The sequence below is a fragment of the Teleopsis dalmanni genome, chromosome 1, assembly GCF_002237135.1.
Source record: "Teleopsis dalmanni isolate 2A chromosome 1, ASM223713v2, whole genome shotgun sequence".
NCBI lineage: Eukaryota > Metazoa > Arthropoda > Insecta > Diptera > Diopsidae > Teleopsis > Teleopsis dalmanni.
This window is the reverse complement of record NC_051846.1, coordinates 182,332,797-182,345,250: the sequence shown is the minus strand read 5'-3', so window position 1 is coordinate 182,345,250 and position 12,454 is coordinate 182,332,797. Positions and strand designations below refer to the sequence as shown.

Here is a 12,454-nt window from a genome sequence, read left to right as displayed (position 1 = left end):
ATTAGTTGATTTTTAATTTTACTTAATAAACTTGTGCAATAGCATTAATTAGCAATTTATTGTCTAAAACTGTCTTTTTCTAATAGAGTGTGAGTATGAGAACACAAATGTTACAAAATAAAATATTACGCAAAGGTAGAATTGTTGGTTTTTAATAATAGTAGTAGCTATAAAAATCATATAGTTAAAATATAAATATTATATTATATGTATAAATATTATAAAGATTCCATTTATTAATTTGATGTTACTGTAAAGAAAAATGTAAATTCAGAGAATATCAGAAATCGTCTGTTTTTCTATTAACTGAATATTAACAAAATACAATATGTTTAAGTTAATGGTCTAATAGCACATCACACTTTCTCATTTAGGCGGGTTTGCTTATTATAATCATTAATATGGATAAGGATTAATAAGGATTATCGATAAATCAGTTTATTTAAGGAGAAAAATGTCGAATGTAACTCTTCAAATAAATTTCCCACAAGGGAAATTTCCAAAATTTGAAATGAATTATATGTCATATGTTTTATATATAAAATGTAAACAAACAACTGCTGAGTTATAAATAAAGGCATTGAGGAAGTAAATATTTAACAAAATCTTTGTTTTTATTAATTAAATATGTAATTGATATATAAAATGTATATAAATGATTTAATATATCAATCAAAAAATTATTTATTTTTGTGTGATATATTATTAAGTGACGTTTTATCTATCAGCTGTATTAGCTGCATAAATAAGCTCGTTATAATGTGTACATTCACTCATTAATAGAAATCAACAAGTGCCTAAATAAGACAGTGTGAATGCTAATAAATCGAATAAGTATAATAAAAATCTAATAATTCGAATGAAAATCTAATAGGTAAAATCGTCTAAAATCATTAAATATATTAGAGACCACCAAACACTCTATATCATACCATTCTTTCAATTTATATAAAACATCATACATAGTATTATTGTCACGTGTAAATCAAAAATAATAAAATAATGTGTATATATATAAACATATATTATATATTTATTGCGCAGAAGATGTATTAAATTGCTGCATAATTTGTATTTAATGTCAATAAATTGGCAGCACTAGCAACTGTCAAAAATTTCATTAAAAGTCACATCACTGGCTCCAGTCGTCGTCGTGGTAAATTTGTTAATAAAAGTGGGAGACAACAATTGTGGCAGGCAATCGAAAAAATTTAGCACTGTAGTGTTTTTTGTTTATATTTTTAGAATATAAGGGAATTAATACAATATCTATTTAATCATGTGGAGCAGGTCGAAATGTGTTTGCTTCACAGCTTTTATGGTAAGTTAATTAAATTAACATTTAAACCGGCCAAATCAATGCATATTTATATATGAATAAATTTTTAAAAATTTTTAATTACATTTATTTTAATATTTATATTGAATATATATATGGTATAAATCAAAAATGCGCGAAATTGTTTTATAACATATGTTTTTTATTTTCAGTTAATTTATGTATTTTATAATCCAACTAATAGTGGCGCTGTCGACATGACCAGTGATAATATCGACATGACTTTAGGTAAGTTCTACTTAGAGATTTACTATATAGATATATAAAATATACAAACTTGGATTTATGTAATTTGCGTTATAATTGGTAGGTGTGAGAAAATTATTAATTAAAAATTAAATATGGACCAATTTGACGTGTCACTCACTGATTGTTGATGCTTTGCTATTAGCATTTGTCACCAATGATAATTATCGTGCTACTCTTTTTGGTAACGATTTTCGTTGCGTTAGAAAAAATATTTTATTTCGAATACAAAATTACTAAAGTTTTTCAATATCTGATCTAATTGCTTTTGAAAACAAATAAGTGGAAAGCTTTTTTAATATGAATGAATTCTAATGATCAAATCAGACGATTTTTTTTTTCATTAACAATATTGAACTTTTTTTTTGTATAATTAATTAATTAATATGTAAAAATAAAACTTTATATTAATCATACATTTCAATACGTAATAATCTAGTGCTTTCTTTTCATTAAGACATACAAATTTCTACTTATCTCTTATATAAAAAGATAAAATTTATTAACAAATTAGTAATGTTCCTCATATTACTCAAGGGTTTGCTGAGTGTCTTAGATTACCTGATATTTTTGCTGAAATTAATTAAATTAAACCTTTTTCTATGCAGTCTCTAATTCAGTATGTAATAGTTATATATTTAAGCACTAACACTATATGACCCAGAGAAGTGACTCTACATCCAGTTTTTTGATTTCTATTATCAATTTTGCTTATATTATAATAGTATTGAGGTACAATAAAATTATTTCAAAAAGAGTTAACAATTTTTAATTTCTAGTTAAAAAGAAAATTTTTTAATGTAGTTCAAATGTTCACAAAAAATTATTCTGATAACTGATAAGAAACACAACAATACTGTGGCTCTTTTATATACCAAATGTACGTTTTCAGTTTTATTTACTAATTTTTATTTGAAGAGGAACAATGTTTATCGCTTTTAAAGTAATTAGAATGTTATAATTTTGTTTAAAAAAAGTCATTTTCCAACTAACACATATATTATCTTTTTGTTATTATAATTATTGCAAACTTTGGTTGTATGAAAATAGCATGCATTCGAAGATTGGATATATGTATATTAGTTACTCACATACTTATCTAAATAGTAATAAATTCTTAATTATTAAAAAATAAATAGATAAATAAATAAATTTTCATAACAAAGAAGTATTTATATTTTAATCTCTACCTTTTATAAATAAATACGGTTTTTAAACAATCGAATTTTTGGTTTAACGACTTCTGCCAAAATAAAAAATGTTTAAACAGCTGTTATCAAGATATTGTACATATTATTAATGATTGCTTAATAATAAGAATATGCGACGAATATATAACAACTTAATTATGTAGAGGCTTAAACAAAGAATTTCAGTAAAGCTTATATATATTTCTTGTTTATATGTATATAAAGTGTTTATAAGTGTTTAATTTCCTCAAGCTGCTAAAACTGTCATAAGTTTTAAAAATATTATTTTTTTACAAACCTGGGTTATTATTATAATGACAGCTTAAAAATAATTGAGATATATATAGACATAGGATCGTTTTCTTATAATTGACAAACAGTTTACTTTAAACTCAACAAAAGTTGAAGGATCAAGCTTAAAAGTTGAGTCTTTTTAAATAAAAAAGTTAATATTAAATTTGTTTTTAACGTTAATGGGCCTATTTACACTATCATGAACATGAGATGAACTTGACGACAACATGAGCTGTCAGTTCAGTTTACAATATCATTAACTCTCATGAGCGTGAAATTTGTTTTGTTTTGTGTAAACGTATAAAATGCTTGTGTGTAGTAGTGCAGAGCACAGAAATTGAGAGTATTCAGCATTAAAAGGTAAACAAAAACATAATATTGCATATGTATGCTTGTCAAGCTGAAAAAACGCAGCAAATTTTATTGCGTGAAATTCATGAACTCACATCACACTCTCTTCCCTCTCTCATCAATAAGCAACCGGTTTTCAAGTTCATGTTTATGTTCATGTTCATGATAGTGTAAATAAGCTCAAACAATTAAAAATAATATAAAAATAATTTTTGTTGTTGTAGCTCACTACTGTTCGAAACTTCTCTAAAAAACTTAATCTAAGATCAGGAGAGTGACATAGATTTGGTTAAACCGACTAGTTTTAAGCCATATATGGTAGACCTATTGCTTCGTAGCGATTGCATATAGAGTTTAACTTCATACGTGGATCTTGTAGTAGATATTTTTTTAAATTTAAAGAGTGTTTAAACTTGTATTCCTGAAATAGAGAGATCCAGAATTTTTTAAAGCATGTTTTTTGACCAGATATCAGTAGGTTTGAATCCAAATCCTGTGTACTGTAAATCTGCCTTTCACATTGCTAAACAGAATAATAAATCGTATTTGATATTTGTTACGAAATTTATAATGCAGTCAAGAAGACGTCGATACAATTTTTTTTTGTACAGCTTATCATGTGTTCAGTAATATCTACGTGAAAAACATTTATTTATCGTATAAAAATACATATATATATTCAGAGTAATATACATTTGCATGTGTTATGAATTCGTTCCCTTTGCTATAAAAACTTGCACTTCACATTGTTAAATATAATAAATGTAATATTATGTTTGTTACAAAATTTATAATGTAGTCAATGTGACGTCGATGTCCATATAAATTTCTATTACTGCTTATCGTATGTTCACTTAATATCTACGAAGAAAAACATTTTTTTATCGCATATAGACACATTTATTCCTAATGTGTGCTACTCATTGCACCACCAAACTATTCTCATGGCTTTCTATACATAAAAACTTAAAAACCTATGGAATCACTGTATTGAAGGGTCAATCTTTCTTTATTTGGATTTAGGATCATTTCATTATCTTACTCACAACCTATCTCTTCCCTTATGTTTTCTTTTTTTTTCTTTGTCCAAACGATCCTTCCATCCTATCTAACCACCTGTTTATGTACTATAGTCGATTTGTGTAACTAGGACTTCCTATATCGCACAGCCATTTGTCGAAATCGATGACCAAGTGTCTTTCACCAGACTAGATTAAATATCCCCGAGAGACTAGACAAGCATATTTTGCCGGATTACAACAACAACATATCCGTTCTGTGAAGGGAACGTGTTTGGAATCTAATGAACTCACTAGTGTTATATAATCTATAATGTAGCGCCAGGAGCGACATTATTCGATTTTTATTCAATCGCTATTCAGAAGCGAAATTGTGTTTAAATGCTTTGTTTCGTCAATAATTTAAAATGTATTATTAAAAGAATTTATTTCTTTATTATGTATATATTATGTAAAAATGCAGCGACATAATAATTATTGTTCTTATAGCATTTAATTAACTATTATCAGTAAAACACATTTCTCGCGAATGCCCTTATCCATATCGTTAATAATATTTTTATTAATTAATTAAACTAATCTTAATGATATTACATAGTGCTAAATTTATTTTAGTTTTACATAATATAATTTATATACCATATATTTATAATAATTATAATTTAATTCAACAATAATACATAATTATTTAATCTACATTTTCTCTTACAGCTTCTAATGAATTAGTATTCCTTAATTTCTATGCGGAGTGGTGTCGTTTTAGTAATCTTTTAGCACCAATTTTCAACGAAGCTGCAGATAAAGTATTATTTTCCTTATTTTTAAAAAACATATTAGTTAATACATAAATATTTATATACTTCTAGGTTAAGGAGGCTTTTCCAGATGGTGGAAAAGTAGTGTTAGGCAAAGTAGACTGTGATCGTCAAACTTCAATTGCATCTCGTTTTCATATTACCAAATATCCTACACTTAAAATTATCCGCAATGGGCAAGTAAGTAAAAGAGAATATAGAGGGCAACGTTCCGCTGAAGCGTTTGTAGAATTTGTAAAGAAACAATTAGAGGATCCTATACTAGAATTTCATCAACTGAAAGATTTGGAAAATCTTGATTCTAAAAAACGTATTATCATTGGTTATTTTGATCGCCGTGATCAACCTGAATATGATATATTCCGCAAAGTTGCCACAAATCTTAAAGAAGATTGCCAATTTCATGTAGGATTTGGTGACTCTGCGCAAGCAATGCATCCACCAGGTATATCTTATAATTATTTAAAATGGAATATTATAATACTAATAGCATGATTTTCTCTTACTAATTTATTTATTTCTTTAAATAATAAGTCGTGGACGGTAATAACCCTATAGGTAAATTCCTATTTAATTTAACTTTAGGTAATATTTTGTTTCGTCTTTCCTTAATGTGTGCAATTGGTCTATGTATATTTATAATAATACGCCAAAGGCACTGCATACATCCTTGCACTACTGAGTTGGTAATGGTTAAAAAATTTTGGTTAAGTCATTTATGTGAATTAATTATATTAAATATAAAGATAACTTTTAACCTAATTTTATTAAATATGGCACATTTTTAATTGAATTCATAAAATGATTACATGCTTTTTAATTATAATAAAGCATGTATTTTAATCGAAAATTAAATTTGTGAATATCTACAAACACTTCGATACTTCCTCTTAGGTCCGATGTCAGAGTCATAACTGAAGTCTCAATACTGTGCTAAATCATAATTAAGTCAACAACTTTGCTAACTTAATTCAAATTAAACTTAATTAGGTGTTTATACTGACTTAATTCAGACAGAATTAAATTTTGAGTCTTAAGTTACGACTGTGAAATCGACCTTTGCAGTCTCATACTGTGCTTACGCTAATATATGTTAAAAAAGTTATCATGTGTTTTTGTTAATTTGTTTTTTCTTTTTAATAGGTACTCCTATCATAGTATTCAGGCCTGATGTTGCTGTTTCACACGAAAATGATGAAACATATAAAGGTGATCTTAAAAATTTTGATGAACTAAAAATTTGGGTACAAGAAAAATGTGTACCATTAGTACGGGAAATTACCTTTGAAAATGCTGAAGAACTAACAGAAGAGGGTTTACCATTTTTGATATTATTCCATCGCCCTGATGATACAAACTCTATAAAAGATTACAAAGCAATAATAGATAGTCAATTATTAAGTGAGAAACGTAAGTTGATTTGAATTAAGTAATAATATAGAAATGTTATATATGGTATAATTTAATTTCATTTAACGTTTTTATATTATAGAAAATATCAACTTCCTCACTGCTGATGGTAAACGATTTGCACATCCGTTACATCATCTGGGTAAATCGGAAGATGATTTGCCTTTGATCGCGATAGATTCATTTAGACATATGTATTTATTCCCTAATTTTAAAGATATGTATGTGCCTGGTAAACTTAAGCAGTTTTTGGAAGACTTATATAGCGGTAAATTGCACAGGTATGTGATCATAGTATATAGTAATTGCTGTTATAGTGCATTTATGAAATGTACTATACGCATTATTAATAAATAATTATTAAGAAACATTATAGCCTTCTTTTTAAAGGTTAGGTTATATTATATTGTGTTACCATATAAAAAATTCAGAGCTTTGAAAACCACATTGAACCTTTGGCAAAGCTTTTAATGATTTTTAGAGGAAGATCGTGGAGGAAGGCCAAGATCCTTCAAAAAAACAGTCCGTAATATTGGCGGTGCGCATGCGTTGAGTAGTTACAAACCAGATATAAAGCACTTTTATCCTCCTCTTCACAACTTCCTTCTTTTCGAAACTATTGTTAAATATTTTTTGCGCTTTCCGCTTCCGTGATTTTGCCTATGTTCATAAAAGAGACCAGTAAATACTGGTTGAATTACGACTACTAAAGTGTATTAATAGATTTTAGGAAAAAAATTTTCAATATATAAGTTTCTCTAGAGAATATTATTCAGTCCTCTTTCACTACTTACATTTAAAGCTTTTAAGAAGTGCATACATGTTTTAAATAAAAATCCAATTTTACAATAACTAATTTATTTACAATCGCAATTTTTATTACAGAGAATTCCATTATGGACCTGATCCATCAAACAATGATGTACAAACAGAAGCAGTTCATGTACAAGGAAAACAAACTTCGCCGCCAGAATCTACATTCAAAAAATTAGGTCCTTCGAAAAATCGTTATACACTACTTGGGAAGGATGAATTGTAAATCTTTCATTTAGTATTTTTCCTTATTTATTCCAACAACTTTAACTATAAAATTTTTTTTATAAAATAATTATATAGCTAAACTATTTATCAAGAAGGCGATGTTAACAGAAAAACTATTTTCTTTGAATATAATTGTGTGCTCTTTTTGCTTTTGAATATTTTATATATTTTTTGTTATTTTTATAAGATATGTGATTTATATATAAATTGTTAATTTCAAAAATGTCAAATATTTTAAAATCTGCATTTTTTTTTGTTACAATTTAAATTCTACTCTATAGAAATTTTTTATTTAAATCAAAATCTTTTTCTCATTAAAAAATAAGAAATTACTATATTTTATTCATAACTGCTTATGAGTATATAATAAAACTGTGTATATACTATGAATTCCAAAATAATCTATTTTATAGTAATTAATTTAAATAATTAACTATCCATCCAATATTCAGTTTAGATTTAACGTATTTAATAAAAATTCAGTTAATAATAGTAGGAGCAGTTAGAAATCAGCTTGATAAATATTTAGTTAATTAGATTTTACTTTTGAAAAAATATTGAATAATAAAATCCACATAGAATATTTTAAATTAATTCAATAAATAATAAAATTGTAAATACTTCTTACCAATGTGTGCTTGTTTTAAAATTTCAAATAGCTTTTATATTTTCTTAATTTTTATTGGCAATGCAGTTTTATCTCGGTTAATATTACAATAAAAATATAATTTAAAACAAAGAATAAAACATATTTTTTGTATTTATTTCACAATATATTATATTCGTTTACAGAAGTAAGCGTGAAGTTAAAACCCAATGGGTGACACTAACAAATTTGTTTGCTATTTTATGCATAAGTCGTGGTTTATGTCGTTTTTCCGGAAGAACATCTGCTTTTCTAACAATTCTGCAATTACAATAAATTATATATTATTTAGAAATGTATTATTAGTCTCTATTAATGTGTTTTTTAATTCAAATGGTTACTTTATAGTGTATTTTTCAGTACTCGAACGTGGTTGTTCAGCTTCCATCTTTAAACGATTTATAACTGAAGAATAGTCAAAGCTAAAAACTACTACAAAATCAAATCTCGAAAAAGTTAAATTTTATTTTTTGTTTTTAATTAGATTTATTTACTTTGAATACAAATTACACACTTATTTGTTAATTAGTTTAGCAGTTATGTATGAAGTTGAATATGAACGTACGGTTTAGTGCACAGAAGTCGCGAAGATTTGAGATTAAAGATATATGATACGTGTTCTCATAAAAACTGAATGAATCAATACATATTTGATGTGCTACTGACCGTTTAGCGCTGCAAGATCACTGCAATAAAAAAAACACGCAGCCAAGGTAAGTTTCACTTATACTGCAAAAATATTATACGTACAGAATGCAGATAGTTTTAACTTTGAGTAAAACTTAAAACTGGAGAATATATTATTTAAATTAATAGCGTAACATATATTTGATATACCGTAACGATGTTTTTAACGACTTTCATAGCGTAAACTCCTAAAATATTTTAAGACAATACTATTTTCAGTATGGAAATAGTTACCCTATTAAGTTCGTATATTTTTAAAAAAAAATAGATTAAGGAAAGTTTATAATATCCGTAAGAATTAGTAAAATTGTACTTTAGAATGGTTTTCTGAAGTCTTATTAAAAAGTAATGAGAAGAAGTAACAACTTAACAAATTTATTTTGAGTCTTAAGTAGTGGAAAAAGGATTTTCAGAGTTTAAATAGCATCTGCAATTCGTCATCATCATCAGCGTTACAGCTCGGGGTGAGCTTTAGCTGCATCAACCAACTTTCTCCATTCTGCTTTGCATGTTGTGCTAGATATCCAGTTTTCGATACCAATTTTTCTGATGTCGTCGGTCACGTTTTCGAGCCATCTAGCATCTGCAAATATGTTTAAAAATTTTTAAATACAAGAGTAATCTATAAATTAAACTTTGTTAGATTGTTGATTCCTTGTAACTAAATTATTTTTTTTCACTTATTGAGAATGCTCTTAAACGCTTAGTCACTCAGGTTAGTACGAGGTGGAAACAGGTTAGTGTCATGGGAAGATTTCTTAATTCTACTATGAAATATTCTATTATAATCTTAATTTAAATATTTAACATGATAACAATACTTTAGATACGCAAATTTTTTATTAAAACAAAAATTTAAAAAATATATATAAAATAAAAAAACCCTCAAAAAAAAAGGCTTTAAATACTTATTTTACTTAAACTAAATCATCATCATCAGCCATAGCTTTACAGTCCATGTAGGACCTAAGTTTGTTTTACGACATTTCTGCATTCTTCTCTATTAACTTAAATTAGATATTATCCTTAAACTATTCAAATTATGAAATATTTTACTTAATTATATAAAATGTTATAACATATTATAACACTTTATACCACCGTAATTAAAACAAAATCTGGATTATAAATATATATTTAAAAAATTTTTTCGATTTATTTATTATAAAAATTAATTCTAAATTTTATTTTACATATTAACTTCTATCGTTTCATATATAAAAATGGACGGATTTATTTTAGTAACAATAACAATATGTTTAGAGTCATATATAATAAACAATAATTTTACAGGTCATACTGTAAGTTTTAAGTGTTTACAATAATTGTCACAGCTAAATGAATATAAATTGAACAAGAACATTTTACAAATTGTATTTAAAATAATAAACTAATCATTACAATATATAACAAACACAAACGAAAATATTTATTTATATGTTTTATATAAAAACAGTTAAAACTTTTAATTAGTTGAATTTTTATATATTTTTGTACTGGATAATTGGTGAATGTTTTATTTTTTAATATTGATTTTAAATATTTATTTATATGCATTATATAAAAAGAGTTAAAACTTTTAATTAATTAAATATTTATATATTTTTGTACGGGATAATTGATGAATGGTTAATAATACACAACTTTTCGGCAGTAATAAAATATATTTTTGAAACTAACTGAGCTTCAAATTTGGCAGAACACGAGTTCGATTCCTGGTACTTGAAGTCTCCAAAAATTATTTACGAATAATGAAATACAAGAATTATTTCCAAGACCACTGATGATGGGTATTTAACAATATTCGGAACAGCTGTATGGTCAGCCAAAAATTCAATTAATTAAAATAATATAAAATTAATTTTTGTTATTGTAGTTCACTACTGTTCGAAAAACCTCTTTATGAAACTAATTTAAAAAATTAAGTAATATTTAATTAATTAACCAATTAGATCGCACAAAAATATATAAATAAAAATTGCTCATTAAAACAAAAATTACTTAAATATTTGTATTATTCACTCACAGTATGAGATATAAAATTAATATAATCTGACAATTATTCGAGTTCTCATATTATTTGATATGTAAAGGTCACTTTTGATTTATATATATTCGAATGTTGTGCGCTAAAATAAAGCTATATCTGAATGTTCTGTAAACTATTGGAATGTGAGTTACAACATTGTTTGTCTACTTATTAATGAAACAATTTTTTAATTAACATTCCGCTAAATACACATAATAATAAAGCAAGCATTTTATGTTGTACATTTGTTGAGGAACTCTGCGAAAAAAGAATATATTTTTAAAGGACTAAATTTTTTAAATTATATTATAACTTACTATTACAAAGTAGTTACAACGATCACCTGGACAGCATTCTGCACACGCCCAATCTTCATACCAAATATGTGTACAATATTGCATAAAACGGTTTCGTTTTTGTTGACATTGGTTTTTCGTCATGCAGCGTTTCGATACATAATATTGCTTACCAGCGCCAGTAGAAAAATAGGGCATACTGCCCCAGCGAATTTCAGTACCACAAACATCTTCACCTGGTTCACAGGTTTTAATAGTGTTTAGACACTTCTCTGTATTGCCCGTTTGATTCGAGCATACATAACATTCTAAGCCAGCCACGAAGTTCACTATTGAAAGGTGTGGCTATTAGAATATAATTATTTAAGTATATATTTATTACCTTGAGTACAGTAGAACATGGATATTGCAACAAATAAAACTATTTTCCATGCATCCATCTTATTTTATATTAAAAGTAAATTATAAACAAAAATAATCCAACAAATGTCTTGTTTACGATGAACCAATGCTTAGTCAGTTGTCATTATAACCACTCCCCTACACAGCGTAGTATTTGAAAGTGTTATAAAATTAAGCCTCTGTTTTGTGCTAATTTGGAGTTCATTAATTGATAGTTATTAAATAAAAAAATATAGAAATTTATGTTGATTTACTTTATTAAAAAATAATTGTAGTTGAATTGAAATAAAAAATTAATTATTAAATTATTTTGAAATAAACTACATAATCAGGTCAATTCCCAATTTTACTTAATAGTACGAACGGTTTACATTTTTAAAACTGTTCAATTACTAATTGTAGGTCATAAGAAATGTTTGTGTTTATTCTATTACTTTCAGCTAAAATCAATAAAGCTATTCCTTATAGCATTTTCACCATAAATCTGGATTGAATCTAGTTTTACTCTCGATCCGTCAAATTTTGTTGCCCAATCGAACAGTTTTAAAGTATTCTCACATTTTTGTAGTAATGTTTATATTTTTATATATCATCAATACATATATCAAATCACACTTTATTTATCATGCCATATAAAACAGCTTTTAATTTCAGCATAATATTGGTGCCCTAGCAAAATATCTAGAGTG

General features: G+C 26.1%; 2 protein-coding genes across 5 annotated transcripts; one reads left to right on the top strand and one right to left on the bottom strand.

The window, feature by feature from the left end:
- The first annotated feature begins 1,097 nt into the window (after positions 1-1,097).
- Positions 1,098-7,866, top strand: LOC119670580 (endoplasmic reticulum resident protein 44). Of its 4 annotated transcripts, XM_038080887.1 has the most exons (9): positions 1,098-1,321; positions 1,492-1,567; positions 5,151-5,242; positions 5,306-5,699; positions 5,789-5,839; positions 6,398-6,664; positions 6,747-6,945; positions 7,550-7,699; positions 7,781-7,866. In XM_038080887.1, the coding sequence occupies exons 1-9, from the start codon at positions 1,280-1,282 to the stop codon at positions 7,782-7,784; spliced, it is 1,275 nt and encodes a 424-aa protein (XP_037936815.1). In that variant the 5' UTR covers positions 1,098-1,279; the 3' UTR covers positions 7,785-7,866. The 4 variants fall into 4 exon arrangements, with proteins under 4 accessions (XP_037936815.1, XP_037936814.1, XP_037936816.1 ...); XM_038080886.1 differs by having other exon boundaries at positions 1,099-1,321; positions 7,550-7,864; XM_038080888.1 differs by having other exon boundaries at positions 1,100-1,321; positions 5,789-5,812; positions 7,550-7,864.
- A 3,150-nt stretch (positions 7,867-11,016) lies between these two features.
- LOC119671667 lies at positions 11,017-11,931 on the bottom strand. Its single transcript, XM_038082414.1, has 3 exons — positions 11,746-11,931; positions 11,385-11,692; positions 11,017-11,325 (listed from the first exon to the last, which is right to left on the bottom strand). The coding sequence occupies exons 1-3, from the start codon at positions 11,801-11,803 to the stop codon at positions 11,239-11,241; spliced, it is 453 nt and encodes a 150-aa protein (XP_037938342.1). The 5' UTR covers positions 11,804-11,931; the 3' UTR covers positions 11,017-11,238.
- Positions 11,932-12,454: the final 523 nt, after the last annotated feature.